A 16513-nucleotide genomic window follows, 5' to 3' on the forward strand; every position below is an offset into this window, starting at 1 on the left:
CTCCAGGCGCGTGCGCAGATGGCTGCCCCGGCGAGTGGTAAACAGAGACGTCAGGCGGGGGCTGCGGCTGGGAGCAAAACAAAAAGGAAACCCGGGGGGCGGGGGGTGGGGGGGTTGATAGGGGAATTGGTGCGGGAATAGGAGAGGCTGGGGCCGCGGGGACGTGGACCCGATTAAGAGTGGAGGGAAAGGAAGAGGCGGGGGGAGGGGCAGCTAGGGGAGGGGCAAGTGACGCGGGGGAGCGGGGCGTGGGGGAGGGCAGTGATCCGGGTGGAGGAAATTTGGGAGGAGTGTCCGGGGGGCAGCAACTTAAAAGGGGGAGGGAACCGCGGCTAAGGAGACGTTTGGTGATGGGAGCGCAATGTATGAGGGGATACGGTGCCTCAGGTTTAAAAGAGCAGGAAGCTGAGTGAGAGGTTGGAAAAAAAAGTGCCTTCGCTAGGCGGAGGTTACAGGTGGTGTCTCAGAAAGAGCTCTGAGGCTGTCCGCTTGTAGTCGAGAAGAGGATCAGAGAACTGTGTAGAAGGGACAGCTTGGGGGCTAGCGTCCTGGGGCGAGGGGGAAGTTCGCGACTTTCTGAGGACCGGCAGGAATGTGCCTCCTGGCCCTCGGTGCTTCCCCCCTGGGGGGAGGCATCGTGAGGGACTGTGGCAGGCTCCTCTGAACGCTGAGTGGCGGAGGTCCAACTCCACGTATGGATCCAAGGAATGAGAATTCAGCCACAGAGGCTGCTGCGATCATAGACCTCGATCCCGACTTCGAACCCCAGAGCCGTCCCCGCTCCTGCACCTGGCCCCTTCCCCGACCAGAGCTCGCTACCGAGGCGTCCGAGCCGCCTGAGCCGCCCGAGGTGGAGCCGGGTCTGGGAGAGAAGGTACACACGGAGGGGCGCTCAGACCCGATCCTGTTGCCCTCCCAGCTCCCCGAGCCGGCAGGGGGCCCCCAGCCCGGGATCCTGGGGGCTGTAACAGGTCCTCGGAAGGGAGGCTCCCGCCGGAATGCCTGGGGAAATCAGTCATATGCAGAACTCATCAGCCAGGCCATTGAAAGCGCCCCCGAGAAGCGACTGACACTCGCCCAGATCTATGAGTGGATGGTCCGCACTGTGCCCTACTTCAAGGACAAGGGTGACAGCAACAGCTCAGCAGGATGGAAGGTAACTATGACCCCCTTACCTCTGTCCCAATACCATCTGCCCCTGGGATCCCTAGCCTCCTTGCTGCCGTTCTGGGGCCCCTTTTACGCCACCACCCGAGAGACCCACCTTCAATCATCAATTACACAAACATTTACTTAGGACATAGTATATACCACGCTCAGTGCTTGATGCTGGAGGATCGCAGATGAATAAGACACTGTCCTTGCCTTGGAGAAAATTGAATTCTCTGCTCACTGCTCAGCACTCCCAGCACTTTGGCTTGAGCTGCCCCAAACACTTATTCCCACAGAGAAGTCTTTATCCTATGTACAGCAGGAACTGTGTGGATTCCCCACATGAACCTGGCCTTCCCTCCTCCCCCACCTCCCACCCCAACACCTTTTCTCCCATTCCTGTGGGATTACTTGGATTCCCTGCTTGCTTCTCAATACCTCAGGGTAGAGGTACTGTTCAAGAACTCCTCTACCCAAGAAGAGGAGGTAGAGTGGCATAGGTTAAAAAAAAAAAGGTGATATTCATGGGGTAAGGTAGCTGATCTTACGTACCAGGAGGGAAAAAAGGGGGCATGAGCTGCTACCTGCCTCAGTTTACCCTGTAGTGCTAAGAAACTCCCTAGTAAGGTGCTATCTAAGTCTGGGAGGGGAAGAGTTTTCATTTACTGTTGAGGAATATTAGTTACAAAAAAAGAGAGAGAGAGAGAGAGACAAGGCTCTGACTTTAGAGCAAAAGGTTGGGAGTTCTCTTGGCCTTCCATGAAGAAACTGTGAGGAAAGATCTCACTAGATGCTCGGAAAACTTGTCCTGAGAAGGGGCCCTAATCGTGAAACGGGGAGCTTCAACTCCTTGACATCCCGCACCCCTGTAGGTGGTGACATCAGCGTACAAGAAAGTACAGAGAGTTGAATGAGCAGAGGGTCCTCCCCTAGGTAGAGTAGATGGACGGAGGGATCAGATCTGCAGTATTCCTAGGAGTTGGGCAGGACAGAAAACAGGACAGCTGACTGAGACCCTTGGCACTATTTCTGGGTAGACTGCCATGCCACAGTCTCAGCTCATAAAGAGCTCCCTCCCCTCCTTGGACCCAGCCTACACAGCTGTTTTTTCTTTTCCCTTAGGTTCATTTTCCAGGGTAGAAGAAATAATCATGAGTTGTTAGTTATGCTGTGGGAGTGTAGTCCCTCCTTATAATTTACACTTATTTGCAGCTTTTTAGTTTACAAAGTAGTTTTGACATTTTTTGTTTTATTAATTTTCCCAGCAATTCTTGAGATTCCACGTTTTACATACTGGGAAACTAAGGTATGGAAAGGTCAGGAAGCTCGCCTAATATCAGCAGAGTGAGGACTTGAACTCAGGTCTAACTATAAATCATATATTCTTTCTGCTAGCCCATGCTACCAAATTCTCTTCATTGGGCTGAGTGCTGGGCCTTCAAGGCTCTCATCCCCCGCCCCCCACCCCCACTCCAAGGAGTAAGCTTCACAGCCTGAACTGGCTTCTCTGGGGATGTGCTGAGATTACTCCCACCCCACGGTGGGGGGGGGGGTGGTGGTGGCACTCACTTAGAACAAGAAAGCTTAGTTTAGGTGGCTTGGGGAACAATTACCAGTCACCCCCCACTTCCAACAGGTAAGAATTATAGGGAGTCACTCCCCCCACTTCTAACAGGTAAGAATTATAAGGAGCTGACCTCTCCAGGTAGGAGGTTGTACTAGTTCTGAGGCCTAAAGGAGAGGGGATAGAAGAATGGGCCTCATGGGTATTGAGTGTGGAGAAAGGAACGGACCTTCTCAGCAGACCCAGAGTTAAAGGATGGAAGGGGTGGGGAGTCACAGTGCCAGAAGTCACAGTGGTTCTCAGTTACTAAGGATGGACGGTTACTGTGTAGGTGGACAAGTGGGATTCCTCGAAAGAACCAGGAGTACCAATGCAGCCAGTGTGGTTAGGAATGCCATTACTGAAGGGTCCCAGGGAGACAAGGAGTTCTTTGCCTCAAGAGCCCTGGAACAAGAAGCTACTTAAGCATCTTTCCCCAGGCAGAGGGTCTCCTTATCTGGAGCACCAGTCAGAAATCAATTCATGGGTTTCTGACTGTCCATAGCCTCAGCCTCTAGTTTTGCTCCAAGCCCTTCTGGGCTCCTCCTGATTTTCCAAACACTGAAGAGCTCCATGTGGGAGGTCAAATGCCCCTAAGGTTGGAGATCTTAGGCACAAATTCCTGAGGAGAAGTAGGGGAAAGGAGGTAGGAAAGAGTAGGGAGGTGGGGGGGGGGGGCGGGGACACAAAAGGATGGTGTAACTAGCCTGGGGCAACCAGTAGCAATAAGCTGCTCTGGGGGCTCAAGAAGCTACCAATCTCAGCTCCCTAGGCCCCTGAGGAAAAAAAAAAAAACTTATCTCTCTCAGAATATCAGCAGTGAGGGAGAAAGGGAGAACAGAGGGAGGAAAGGAGGAAGGGAGAACATGGAGCTTCCAATACCCGAGGCACTCCAAAGCTGATAGAGCCTCAAGGGGCCACCCACCAATAAGGTAACATATCGATTATGTACTGGCAGCTTGGCACTCTGAGGGGGGCACCGTTTGAGGGCTGCCTGACTGGACAACATGGCCTGCGCCATGGGCACTTATACTTGATGCGTGTAATTGCATGAGATGGTAAATAGTACAATATAGGTTGGGTAAGGTGGTGTAGAACAGATTAAAAATACCGCACAAGAAATTTGGCAGCAGCAGTCAGGCAGCCACTTAATAGAAGAGAGGGGACTTCTGCTTGGTCTTGAGGAACTAGCAGAATTTACTGAGGGGAGATCCTTCCTAGGATAAGGAATGTGCCTTGTGGATTTGAGGCATGGTGAGAAGCCTGGCCTGAGTGAAGTTGAGGGTGTGTGCCCAGTGATCGGGAGGAATCAGGAACAAAGGAATCTGCAAATCCTATGGAGAGCTGGGGCTCCAGTGCCCCATGGGGAGTAGAGCGCCAGCTCTGTTGAGGGTCCAGCCCCTCAGCCTATTCAGAGAACTGGCTCAACACAGGGTCGGTCAGTCCTGGGCTGGTGTTACGCCACTTTCCCGTAAACTCCACCCAAGCCTCCGCTCAAGGAAAGAGATTGGAGCTGTGGAATTCTCTTTCCCCACCTAATCCTAGCTCTTGCTGAACCAGGAGTGTGTCTCCCCAGTGACCACCAACACCAGACAGCCCCTCAGAGACCTGGGAGGAGTGCAGTGCTGTGAGCTTTTCCAGAGCAGGCCCAGTGCCCTCTGCAGTAGGTTGTTACTCAGGCTGTCTCCTGGGCCCTTGTGCCAAAAAGTCTGGAGCAGAGGCTGAGTGTCTTGCCTTTGGGTGGGAACTGTGTATGGTCTCCCCACACACACACACCCTCCTTCCCCGCCCCTACCTTTGCCTGTTCTCCTCTGGACTTGGATAGCTCTGAGTTTCGAGGAATGCCCCTGCTATGTCCCAGCATCCTTTGAGGCTGGACTGCTGGCCACTGACCTCCCCTGCACATACCTCATGCCCCTTTCCTGCTGCCTCTGCCCCCTCCAGAACTCGATCCGCCACAATCTGTCCCTGCACAGCAAGTTCATCAAGGTTCACAACGAGGCTACTGGCAAGAGCTCTTGGTGGATGCTGAACCCTGAGGGAGGCAAGAGCGGCAAGGCTCCCCGCCGCCGGGCAGCCTCCATGGATAGCAGCAGCAAGCTGCTTCGGGGCCGCAGCAAGGCCCCCAAGAAGAAACCAGCCGTGCTGCCAGCCCCGCCTGAAGGTGCCACTCCAACCAGCCCCGTTGGCCACTTCACCAAGTGGTCAGGCAGCCCTTGCTCTCGAAACCCTGAAGAAGCAGATGTGTGGACCACCTTCCGTCCACGAAGCAGTTCAAATGCTAGCAGTGTCAGCACAAGGCACTCCCCCATGAGGCGAGAGTCTGAGGTGCTGGCAGAGGAGGAGATACCAGCCTCCGTCAGCAGCTATGCAGGGGGTGTCCCTCCCACCCTAAATGAAGATCTGGAGCTGTTAGATGGGCTCAATCTCACATCTTCCCATTCCCTGCTATCTCGGAGTAGTCTCTCTGGCTTCTCTTTGCAGCATCCTGGGGTGACAGGTCCCTTACACACCTACAGCACCTCCCTCTTCAGCCCAGCAGAGGGGCCCCTGTCAGCAGGAGAAGGGTGCTTCTCAAGCTCCCAGTCTCTGGAGGCCCTGCTCACCTCTGATACGCCACCACCCCCTGCTGATGTCCTCATGACCCAGGTAGATCCCATTCTGTCCCAGGCTCCGACACTTCTGTTGCTGGGGGGCATACCTTCCTCCAGTAAGCTAGCCACAGGGGTTGGCCTGTGTCCCAAGCCCCTAGAGGCCCCAGGCCCCAGCAGTCTGGTTCCCACCCTCTCTATGATAGCGCCACCTCCAGTCATGGCAGGTGCTCCCATCCCCAAGACCCTGGGGACTCCTGTGCTCACACCTGCTATGGAAGCTGCAAGCCAAGACAGAATGCCTCAGGATCTAGATCTCGATATGTACATGGAGAACCTGGAGTGTGACGTGGATAACATCATCAGTGACCTCATGGATGGGGGCGAGGGATTGGACTTCAACTTTGAGCCAGGTATGGTACCTCTTAATCAACAGTAGCATCTCACAACCTCTGGCCACCCCCTAGGTGCCCAGCTAGTCCCATGAGCTGAGCAAGAGGGAGATTTAGAGCAAGGAGTAGCTGGAGCTCCTGGGGAATTGGGAGGGTATCATAGTGGAGAGGCAGAGTTTCCAGATGGGACCTCCAGGCCCTTCAGCAAAGCCCACCCCTAGCATTAGCACAGGAAAACGTGTGGGGAAGGGCTGTCTCTGTTTTGGGGGCGTGTGACCTTAATGGTGGAAAGTTGTCACGCCCCAGATCAGCCTCTTACCTTGTCTTCTATTTTCTTCTTCCCACAGATCCCTGAGCCATGGCTAGAAGCTTTGTCCCCTGCTTCAGAGGTGGAGCCAGGCGTGCCCATATCCACTCTTTACCCTTGACCCTTCCCTGGGAATTTGGGACCCTGCTTTAGAGCTAGGGTGGGGTCTGCTCACACAGGTGTTGAGGAAATTAGAAAGATAAAACTGCCCCATATGGGAACTATGGGGGGAGGGAGGGAGGGAAAGGGGTGGGGGAAAGGGAGAAAGGGCTTATTCTCACTGTGCCAATTAGGGGGTGAGGCCCCCTCTTGGGAGCCTTCCTAGGCTCCCCCCGATTCCCACTCCCTAGGTTTTATAGCAGGGGTGGGCAATGCTGTTGGAAATGTGAAGTCACCAGTGGCCTTACCCCTGCCTTTGGGAGCAGGATTTTTTGTAGTCTTATCTGAGCTGGTCCAGGCTAGGTTAAGCCTTGGATTTTTATGCAGTGGCCCCCTAGGCCAGTGGTGTGGGGTTGGGGGGAGGGTAATAGGGACCTGGAAGGGCCAAGGTCTGAGCACTGTAGAGGCTCACCAGGCCAAATCACCCTTGGAAGGCTGCAGATCACAGAAAGGCTTTTTATAAACTTTTAAAGAAATATAAACACAAATATAGAGATTTTTAACAGTGGCAAGGTGCTAGTGGTGGGGAGAATGCTTTTTTTTTCTTTTTGAAGGCTTTGTCATAGTGACATGATACAAACACTACAGACATTACTCGGGGAAGCATGGGAAATGGGATGAGAGAACACCAGGCCGACAGAGAGCAGGGGGCAGGGGAGCAGCAGTGGAGAGCAGGGGAAAGAACTCCAGCAACGATGACATGGAGACGTGGAGATGTGGAGAACAAGGTCTGGGCGGAACTAGCTTAGAGTTTCCCTATGGAAAAAGCTAAGCCAGGCCCCCTCATTCACCTTGTGTCTGGGAGCATGTGGTGTTGGGGTGCAGCCACACTCTCGAATGACCCGCTGCGGGTTAATGCTATGGTGGGAGAGTGCATTGAAGGCCTGGAATTAGTTTGCGGCCGGGGGAAGGGGAGGGGGAGAAGAGGGAAGGATTTAGGGTGGTAAAGTTAGGCACAGAGACCTCCCTGTTCCAGGCCCCTGACAGCTGTTCCTGCCCTTCTTCCCCTTGCCTGACTACAGGGGTTATGTGGAAGTGTGTGTGGTGGCAGGCAGGGGGAGGGGAGGAACAGGGAAGGGGGAGCTGGGGAGCTTGGCTGAGGGTCTGGGAAATGAGCGGGATGGAGGAGAATGTGGATCAGGTTTACTGGCACCTGCCAGGGTGGCCATCTGGGGCTCCTTCTCCACCCCAGCCCCCAAAGCAGCCCCTCCCCCAGTCCCCTTTGCATTGTCCCCTCCCCCCCCCCCCCCCCCCCCGCCCCTGCTGTGGGTTCCCATCATTTCCTGTGTCAGCGCCTGGCCTACCCAGATTGTATCATGTGCTAGATTGGAGTGGGGAAGTGTGTCAAATCAATAAATGAATAAATTCAATAAATGCCTATAACCAGCTCTGGTTTCTGCTGCCTTTCTGCTCCCCTCGGATAAGAGGTGGGGGGGGGGTGGGGAAAAGGCAGAGGACGGGCGGGAGGGACAGCGAGGAGGCAGAGAAGTAGGGGGTTGGGGAATTTCAGCAGGAGGAGTCGGTAGATTGTGGTGGCGGGGAGGGAAGATGCCAATCCGTCACCTAACCCCAGCAATAGTAGGCAGGCTCTCTGGATAGAGTGATAGGCCTCTCTGGAGGGGAGGTAGTTTGGTTGGAGAAGACCCCACCCCCTACTCTGTCCCTCAAAGGCTCATTGTAGGAGACTCACGGTTTTTCCTCACCCCCACCCATGTGCTCCCCCACCCCAGCCCTCTCCTGCCACTCCTCCGAACCCTCAGAACCTCCACGGTGCCTGGGGCACACTCAAGCCTTGGTACAGATATTGGGAGACGGTGTCTTTTCTTGAAAAAGGGGCCTCATATAAAATTCCAGCAATTCCATACCTAATATTACTGCTCTCACTTGGTCACTTTATTCAGTTAGCGATGTCTATCCCTTCTACTGAAAACGTCTGCTCTGGTCTTAAAGGTCAGACCCCTGCGAGGGGAAGGGGGCCCCTCTTCATCTGATCTTCCGGTAGACTTAGACTGGAAAAGGAAAACGTCCATAAGTAGATAAAGAGGCCCCTGCAGGGAAGCTTTCTACAAACTAGGGCCAGAGGCAGGCCAAAAGAGGTTGGAGGTAGGTCTTGGGCTTGGACCTTGGACTTGGAAAGGAAATTCATTCCAGGGGGCCAAGGTGCAGGAGGCTTGTGTTGGCTGGGAGGGAGGGGGGAGTGTGGGGGGGGCAGAGCACATTTGGGGAGCCTTACTGGGGCGTTCGCAGTGGATTCGATTGCAACGACTTTCTTGGCTTCTTGGATTTTAAGCATTTTCAATCGATTTTTCTCCATGACATCACATTGTGAGTGCAAGTTTTCTAAGAACCAGGAAAAGGCACCCCCCCCCCATGCCCCCTGCCTCTGAGGACTAGAGATCTTATCTACCCATCTCATCCCTCCCATAATTCCGGTGATCATTTGGAGTAATGGGCCTAAAGCTAGGCTGAGGAGTGATCTGAAGGTGCCTAGGTTTTGCTCTTTTCATTGCGAATTGGGTCACCAAGACTCCAAGAGAAAAGGATCAAGAGCAAGATGGAAACGATGGGGTTTTGATAGGGAAATATATCAAGACAATGCTTGAGAAATGGGGGTGGGGGTAGGGGTGAGTGACACATACAACTCCATCTGGTTTGAGCTACACATCCATCCTAAAGTGGACCTAGGCTGTATTCCCCTTTTCCTAGGATCCTGTGATCCTACCTGCCATATCACACCTTTCCCACTCTATACAGAGAATATACTATATCATCCAGCTACATAAGGTCTTTTCCATGTTTCTCCTTCCTCCATCATGTTCCTTACCGATTAGCTCAGGTTCTGGATTCTTCAGAAGGGGCACAAAAGCTTTGTAGGCATTCTCTAGTCGGGTTCCTATGAACACAGCAGTGTGCTATCCCCAGCCCCTGCCACCCAGTCTCCACCCTTCCAAAACCCAAGATGTCAGGACCCTAGCACTCAACACGACCTTGAGCTGATGTACCCTATTTCCTCCCCTCAAGACTAATTCTAGGTGGGGGGCATAATATGTGTAAGCCTACCCTATTGTCATAGAGGCAGTGCTCTTTCTTAGGCCGACTAGAGATGGTCAGTTTGGATCTGGTTGAGCGGACCCTATGCTAAGGACAAGGTTCACAATCCATTTTGAGGGCCTTGCTCTCTCAGGAGTGCTCCCAAGCCTCTACCTCGTGCTCCACGCTCCACCTTACAAACGTAGTAGGTGCTTCGAGCTGTAAGGAATTTGCTGGCATAGTCTCCAGGGGTCTTCATCACGAAAAACATCTTCATTGTCCCTGTTTCATTACACAAGTCGATGGTGTCTGGAGGGAGGCCATAGGGTAATTGGGGCAGTTAAGGAAGGAGAGTGGGATCCTATCCTGAATGGGTTGGAGAGAGCTGTTAGATTCAAGGAGCTCTCTTCTTGCCAGTCAGAGGGCTTGGGAGCTAGAAATGATCCTACTTACTTCTGACCATCTGCCATCAGTCCCCTCCCCCAACTCCTCACCTGTTTTAGGCAACCCTACTTTTCTGCGGGTGTAGTGCATCAACAGAAGGACAGAGCAATTGATATTGGCCAGAAACTGCTGATTATCTGAGAAGACATGGGATGGGCCATGTAGCCCTTCTCTAGTATACATGCCATCCCTGTGATCTCCACTGCCCTCAAACCTCCCAGGCCCTACACACAGACTCCAGCTCTGTGATGCCCCTCACCTCCATGTGTGATGAAAATGAACATGCTCTCAAGATCTTCTCACTCTTCAGATAGAGGCCTGATGAGTCATTTGGAAGGAGAGTGTTCTAGAGGTCCTGGGGGAGCTGGAAGTGGGCCCATAGGATTGGGGATCTAGAGAGGTAGATGGATTGCATAGGCCGAAGGGGCCCAGAGAGAGCTATTGGCAGTTGTGGATAACCAGCATCCCTAGGGGTGGGGCCTGAGGCTGCAGTTGAGGGATTATGAGGTCAGAAGTGGTATGTGTGGCAGAAGGTGGAGTAAGGATAAGGAGAGAAGAACCTGAGTGGGGTCTGTGAAAGATTTGCTGGGAGTGGGAGCACCACAGTAAATCTAATTCTTTTTTTAAATGTTTATCTGTTTATTTTGAGAGAGGGAGAGGGAGAATATGAGCAGGGGAGGGGCAGAGAGAGGAAGAGAGAGAATCCCAAGCAGGCTCTGCACTGCCAACGCAGAGCCTGCTGTGGGGCTCGAACCCATGAACCATGAGATCATGACCTGAGCTGAAACCAAGAGTCGGACGCTTAACCGACTGGGCCGCTCAGGTGCCCTGGTAAATCTAATTCTAGAATGCATCCTGGAAGGAGTGCAGGACCCCTAGAGAAAAGCCAAGTTTCTGGAACAGTCCTGTTCTCTAGTTCATTTGTGGTACTACTGCTTCCACATCGTGAGTCTACAACTCCTTTTTCCTACCGTCAGCACCACGCCTCCCCCGCTTATTGCACCCCACGTTTCCCTTGCCCCTGCCCCAACAACAGACATTCTTGATGATTATCGACAGAAGCTTTATTTCTCATTGATTCAAGAATAATTGAAGGGTAGATGGAAAAGAGGGAGGGAAGGATGAAAAGATAGTGGGGAGAAACAATCCTGTGAGGAAGAGGGGCTGGATTGGGGAAGATGAGAAACCCGGTTCGGTTTTGGGGCAAAGGGCCAATTGGATGATAGGAGAAACTGAATGCGGGTTGGCGGGGGCGGGGGGGGGTGTTATAGGGGGCATAAAATTCAGAATCAGCCACGGGGGGGCGAAGTGAACATTGGACCCATGCTGGCTGGATGAGGGGAAGTTAGTACAATTTAGGACTACGGGACTCTGGGGTACTGTCAGGGTATCAGGGCTCTGGTTTCAGGGTGTAACACGGGGGAGCCCAGTAGGGGCTATGCTGGCTGCAGGGGGAGCCACCAGGCCCCTCCCCTGGAGCCCCTCCTTTTGGGGGAATCTCACTGACGTGGCAGAGCCATTCACTGTAGTCTGGCTGCAGACTCTCCGCCAGTCCCTTAGATACTCCACTCCAGGCCTAAAGACAGATATCTCCAGGTCAGGGGTCAATTAGGGGCAGGGGGTAAAAGACCCATGCTCTGTGCCAAGGGAGCTCTTACAACCAATGTCTGCAACTGCAGTGATCACGGAAGGGACACACAGACTCTTGGGGCCCCCAGTACCACTGTTTCCATCTGCCTCAACCAATTTGTAACCAGTTCTTCTGTGTGTCTCCATCCAGCCCATCCCCCAATCGGTTGGCCACATCCTGACTGTTAGTGCAGGCCCCCTCCCATTCCCTCTGCTCCCCATACTCTGTCTGACTTGCTGGCAGGCAGTCGCTAGTTGACAAACTGCAGTTGCCTTTGACAATGTTCTCACCGAAAAGTTCCCGTGGTATTCAGTAACCAGATCCTCTAGGTTCTTGAGGGTAGGAATCCGGGGCATCGTCCTGACAGAGGAGAAAGAGGGGGCACAGCAGGTTATGCTCTTTTATTATCCGTCTCCCAGTTCTCCCAGATGGAATGAAGAAGGGATTCTGTGTTCTCTGTTCCTGTGGCTTCCTTCTAGCAGCATGCGCACTGGAGTGATCCCTCATTCCTTACTGTCCTGCCCTCTATTCCTGGAGACCCTGTGATAATCCTCCTCTACTATTTATTCCCAGCGGCAACCCCCCACCTCATTTTCCTGGTATATCTGAAATCTCACCGTTCCAGCCAGCAGTACACACAGATAAGGCTAATAATCAATCCCACGGAGCCAAGGGGGATAAGCACAGCTTCCATTGCAAACAACAAAGGATTCTCTATAAAAAAAAAAAGGAGGAGAAAGAGACCTAACATTTGTAGCATCCCTACTATGTGCCAACATTTGTACAGCCCCAACTTGGTGCCTGGCGCAGTGCTAGACACTGTCCATACACTTAATCTTCATGACTCCTGAGAGGGACAAACAATTGTTATCTCCACTTTACAGATGAGGAAACAGAATCAAAGAGGTTAGTGATATGCCCCAGGTCAAAGAGGCAGTAAGTAGCAGAGGCAGGTTTAAACCCTAGATCTGTCTGCTTCCAAAGCCATCTTTACCATGCACGATTTCTGGGAGTGCTGTAGGGGAATCTTATACATTCTATATCCCCTCTGTCTCCTTCTCAACAACCCCCCCAACACACACACACACACTCCAACAACATACTGACCCAACCCTACACAGAAAAGCCCTGCTACCTGAGGGTTGAGGTTCAACAGTGAGGGGAGATGGGCCACCAAAATTGGGGGCTTAGGGGTTGAGCGGTAGAGCAAAAGGCAGAGATGCTAGAAAGGTTGGGGTGCTGGGTTCGTGTGTAGGGGGGTGCCTTAGGCCCATTTTACCCTTTGAAGTATTGCTGCCCCAGTGGATCGGGCGGCTCCATTCACTCCAACGCTGAGCGCTTCCACAGAGTGGGTTATAGCGGCTCCGGACACGGAACGTGTAGAATTTCTGCCCATCCACGCTAGGCAGAGAGAAGCTATGTCTGTGGTCCACTGATTGTTCCTTGGGGAGAAAGAGGGTGAGGGAGAGATGGGTGTCTAAAAAAGAAGGAAGAATTAAAACTGCTGTCCCTCCCCACATGTCATCTTGTTCTCCCCAGTTCTTCTCTCCTCTCTGGACTGCTCAAGCCACATTGCTCCCTTCACTGACTAGAATCTAATCCCCCCCCTCCAGATCCCCTTGAAGGCTTCCTTTTGTTTACTTGCTTAACAGGCATTGAGGAAAGTATGGGTAGGGAAATATTAATGGAAAGTCACGGGTGATGATAGGAAAGGGAGTTGGATGAGGGTGGACAGAGCAGAGGAACTGGGAGGCAGAGGACAGGAGCTTGACAGCAGGTCCCCCTATGTGGCTGATTGAATACTTTATCCCCATTTGCTTGGCCTCAGCTGCTACATTCATAACCCCAGTCACTCACTGTCCAGCTGCGGTCCCAGTCACTCCGGTACTGCACAAGGTGCTCCAGACAGTGGTCCAAGTGTCTGTTACTCCAGGTCAGTTCTAGCTGGGTTTCGCTCAGGTTGCGAAGCGTTAGGTTCTCCGGAGCCCAGGGGATCACTGGAGATATGCGTGTGTGTGTGTGTGTGTGTGGTCATTCCCCTGGCCTAGACAAGTTAGGATCCTGAAGGTAGTGCCCCTGATCCCTTCTCCCTTCCCTATTGGATCCCTCACCTCCTCCTTTCTGCTTAAGTACCCTTAAGGTGAAAGAAAACCACTCCGGACACTCCAGCACACCACAATATTTCCCCGGCACCCCCACAATATATCCCTGGACTCTTGATGCCCTTTCCCCATTACCCAGATTCTGCAATTTCAGCCTCTGTGTGGACTGCCTCTTGGGTTCCCGTGGGTCCTGGAGCTGGACAACAAATGTTTCATAGAGATGTATCTCCTCTTTTTGCAGCCAGCAGCCAGAAGTGATCTCTCCAGAGAATAGATAGTGGCCACACTCCTGGACTCTATCATCATTGGAGTTCTTGTACCTAGAGAAGGGTTGAGAGGAAGGGGAACAGTGGTATAAACTTGGGGACTACAGATAAGACAGCCCAGCCTCATCTCCGAACTGACGTATGACTTACCCCATGAGAAAATGGTAGGGAGGCTGGGATGCTGGCTACCCTCTTTCTTGGTCCCCACGAAGTCCCATCCAGCCCACCTCCTCTTATTCCCCTGTGCTCCCCTCTTCCCTTCTCATACCAATAGTGCAGAGTCAGGTTGGTGGGATGGGGCTCAGAGCTGCTGTTCCAAGTGCAATTCATGTACTCAACATTGAACACAAAACACTGGACCTCTGGGAGGGGCAGAGTGGAAACACTGAGGGCCGCAGGGGGTGTAGCGGTCAGGAAGAAATCTAGGTTGGGGAGAAAACGAAGTGGGGGAGGGGAAGACAAGAAATGATGGTCAGGAGAAGCAGCAGCAGGAGGCAGAGAACCCTTCCCCTTTCCTTCTACACAGTACTCTTAAATTCTACCCGCATCATTCTAACGTCCCATGGCAGGTTCAAGCTTTCCGTAAGGCCCCTTCCCACAGCCTCTCTTCTCACCAACCCCCTTCAGTCCCAGGTTTCCCACCAGCTGTGATGTCTTCATTCCCATTGGGCTTGGGGCCTGTCGAATTCAGCCCCACCCCCAGCAGAGGCAGCTGCAGGAATAAGAGGGATCTGAGTGGCAATGGTGGCTTCAACATGGCGCTTGCTCTTCGTTCCCTGGGTGTCGACTGTCAGGAACCTGGGCCCCTCACCCATTACCCCTCCCCACCCACACATTTCCTTCTGTCATAGCTTCCGGTGGAAAGAACCTTAGAAACCAGGGCTTTACAGAGGGTGTGGCAAATGTGTGCTATGACACAGGCTAAATCCTCTGGGAGATTAAGTGTTAATCTAATCTGTAGGTGTACCACCACTGCTGTAAAGTGGCATTATAAGTAGAGACTGAGGGTGGGCACACAATACTGTCACAGACTCAAGAATCCTCAGACCACCTAGATCTTGGGAAGATCTGGTTCACCACCACCAGCATCACCATGACCACTCCCAACCACCTTCTCATCTAAGTCATTTTATCTTGTAGAGTGGAGGGTCTGGTCCTTCCTCCCCCTCCTGTGCTATGCTCTTTCCGGGACTCAGTCACCCTGAAACCTCGGTCAAAGCCCCACAGTCTTGGGTGGAAAGTACAGTCTTGGCTCCTGTGGGCACATGTATAGCTGTCTTTCTTCTGACCTGACCCAAACCAGAATATCCACCCTGAGCTGCCGCCTGATCTGGGTCCCTGTTGAGACTGGTGAGGAGGTCTGACTTAGAAGTAGATTCTGGAAATGGAGGAACAACAATAGTGGCTTCGAACTCATCTTCCCCTAAATCTGCTTCTCTTCCTGTGTTCCCTATCTCAGTTAATGTATCATCACCCTCTCAGTCACCCAGACTTGAAACCTCAAAATCGTTGTCAACTCCTCCCTCTCTTTCATCCTGAGAACCCAATCAGCTCTACGTGTGTTGTTTTTCCCAGAAGTGTCTTCCTTTCCATGAGCACAGCCACTGTGCTAAGTCAGCCTCTCATGCTCTGTAGTTGTGATTATTCCTAGAACCCACTAACTGGTCTCCCTTTCTAAAGGCCCCCTGCTCTCTAACCCATTCTTCATCTTATTGCCAGGTTTTTCTTCCCCCAAACACAAGATCTGATTGGAGATGCTGTTTATAGAAATTGTTTATTTAGCAAACATTTATTAAGCCCTAAATATGTGCCAGGCACTGTGCTTATGTTCTAACGCAGCTTAATTTTCTGTGGGTTAAAATTCCTTAGGGTTAAGGAAGTGTTACCTCCCCCAGTATATTCTCCTCTCCCCAGTCATAAATAATATTGTCTTTCTACTGTGCTTCAATAGCATTTTGTTAGTGTTACTTTTATTTATTTGCTAGTTTTATTTTTTTTTATTGTTGTCTGTGAGTTTTATTATAGCACTCTGTCTTTTAACGGGCGATGCCATTGCAGAAAGGGTACTGGCCCAAGAGTCAAGGAGACGTCTTAGTCTCAGCTCTGTTACTCAGTACCTGGATAATATCGCACAAGTGAAATTTTACTCTTTGAAAAATCAGCTTCCTCATCCACAAGATGGAGACAATTACAATCCCTAACAGTGGGGCTGTTTGCAGATTAAAGGAGATGATGTCTGGAAAGTATCTGACACTTAGTAGGTGCCTCTTTCGATAGAGCGAGTGTTCTTCTCAACCTGGAGTTCATGGACACTTAGGGGATGCATCAATAAGCTTTAAAGGGCTCTAAGAATCTTCCTGGAAAGTAGGTAACATTTTGTACACCTCTGCATTTTTCTGGGAAGAAGGGCCATAGCGTCTATCAGCATCTTAAAGGAGTTGCCCACCAGAAAAGGTTAAGAACCTCAGTGCCAGAACCTAACGACCTTGAGGGATTAGAGCTGGCCTTTCAGGGTTTTAATAGGTGCTTTCTTATGCAAACAGTTTCTAATCTTCACAATAGCCTTTGAAGGAGGGAACTGTACACCCATTTTTCAGATGCATAAACTCAGAAACGAAGAAGTGGTTTTTACTAAGAAGGCAGAGTTCCTCACCAATGCAAATACCCTTGAGCACCGATTCCAAGCCAAGAACTGCGTGAGGCATGGGGAACCCAGTTCCAGCTAGAGCTCGGCGCGGCGGCCGCCTCCCGCCTCAAGGGGTCGCACCCCGCGGCACACTGCGCGGCTCGAGGACGTTTCGCAGATACTTGGGGAATGAAATCGATCTTGAGCCGCC

At 52.1% G+C, this 16513-nt stretch overlaps 3 protein-coding genes across 6 annotated transcripts; 1 reads left to right on the plus strand and 2 right to left on the minus strand.

Moving 5' to 3' along the window:
* Nucleotides 1-247: 247 nt before the first annotated feature.
* FOXO4 (forkhead box O4) lies at nt 248-7592 on the plus strand. The gene is made up of 3 exons (XM_015080544.3): nt 248-1156; nt 4700-5759; nt 6086-7592. Exons 1-3 carry the CDS (start codon nt 695-697, stop codon nt 6091-6093), a joined length of 1530 nt encoding a protein of 509 aa, XP_014936030.2. The 5' UTR covers nt 248-694; the 3' UTR covers nt 6094-7592.
* Nucleotides 7593-8056: 464 nt separating this feature from the next.
* CXHXorf65 (chromosome X CXorf65 homolog) lies at nt 8057-10226 on the minus strand. 3 transcript variants are annotated; one of them, XM_027053632.2, is made up of 6 exons: nt 9938-10226; nt 9729-9815; nt 9409-9543; nt 9029-9097; nt 8438-8544; nt 8057-8213 (listed from the first exon to the last, which is right to left on the minus strand). In XM_027053632.2, exons 1-6 carry the CDS (start codon nt 9960-9962, stop codon nt 8106-8108), a joined length of 531 nt encoding a protein of 176 aa, XP_026909433.1. In that variant the 5' UTR covers nt 9963-10226; the 3' UTR covers nt 8057-8105. The 3 variants fall into 3 exon arrangements, with proteins under 3 accessions (XP_026909433.1, XP_026909435.1, XP_026909434.1); XM_027053634.2 differs by lacking the exon at nt 9729-9815; XM_027053633.2 differs by lacking the exon at nt 9029-9097.
* Nucleotides 10227-10717: 491 nt separating this feature from the next.
* Nucleotides 10718-16446, minus strand: IL2RG (interleukin 2 receptor subunit gamma). 2 transcript variants are annotated; one of them, XM_053202458.1, is made up of 8 exons: nt 16330-16446; nt 13945-14098; nt 13546-13730; nt 13166-13305; nt 12588-12750; nt 11926-12022; nt 11599-11668; nt 10718-11254 (listed from the first exon to the last, which is right to left on the minus strand). In XM_053202458.1, the coding sequence occupies exons 1-8, from the start codon at nt 16379-16381 to the stop codon at nt 11069-11071; spliced, it is 1047 nt and encodes a 348-aa protein (XP_053058433.1). In that variant the 5' UTR covers nt 16382-16446; the 3' UTR covers nt 10718-11068. The 2 variants fall into 2 exon arrangements, with proteins under 2 accessions (XP_053058433.1, XP_014936072.1); XM_015080586.3 differs by lacking the exon at nt 16330-16446 and adding an exon at nt 14319-14481.
* Between the last annotated feature and the right edge of the window lie 67 nt (nt 16447-16513).

The sequence above is a fragment of the Acinonyx jubatus genome, chromosome X (assembly GCF_027475565.1).
Source record: "Acinonyx jubatus isolate Ajub_Pintada_27869175 chromosome X, VMU_Ajub_asm_v1.0, whole genome shotgun sequence".
Lineage (NCBI taxonomy): Eukaryota > Metazoa > Chordata > Mammalia > Carnivora > Felidae > Acinonyx > Acinonyx jubatus.

Coding starts and splice junctions, on each gene's coding strand:
- FOXO4 (XM_015080544.3), top strand. CDS start 695: ATGGATCCAAGGAATGAGAATTCAGCCACAGAGGCTGCTGCGATCATA. Junction 1,157..4,699: donor ACAGCTCAGCAGGATGGAAG/GTAACTATGACC, acceptor TGCCCCCTCCAG/AACTCGATCCGCCACAATCT.
- CXHXorf65 (XM_027053632.2), bottom strand. CDS start 9,962: ATGTTCATTTTCATCACACATGGAG. Junction 9,098..9,408: donor GGTGGAGCGTGGAGCACGAG/GTAGAGGCTTGG, acceptor CTGTGTTCATAG/GAACCCGACTAGAGAATGCC. Junction 8,545..9,028: donor TCCAGAACCTGAGCTAATCG/GTAAGGAACATG, acceptor CCTGGTTCTTAG/AAAACTTGCACTCACAATGT.
- IL2RG (XM_015080586.3), bottom strand. CDS start 14,433: ATGTTGAAGCCACCATTGCCACTCAGATCCCTCTTATTCCTGCAGCTG. Junction 14,099..14,318: donor GAATGAAGACATCACAGCTG/GTGGGAAACCTG, acceptor TCCCCAACCTAG/ATTTCTTCCTGACCGCTACA. Junction 12,751..13,165: donor ACTGGGACCGCAGCTGGACA/GTGAGTGACTGG, acceptor TTTCTCCCCAAG/GAACAATCAGTGGACCACAG.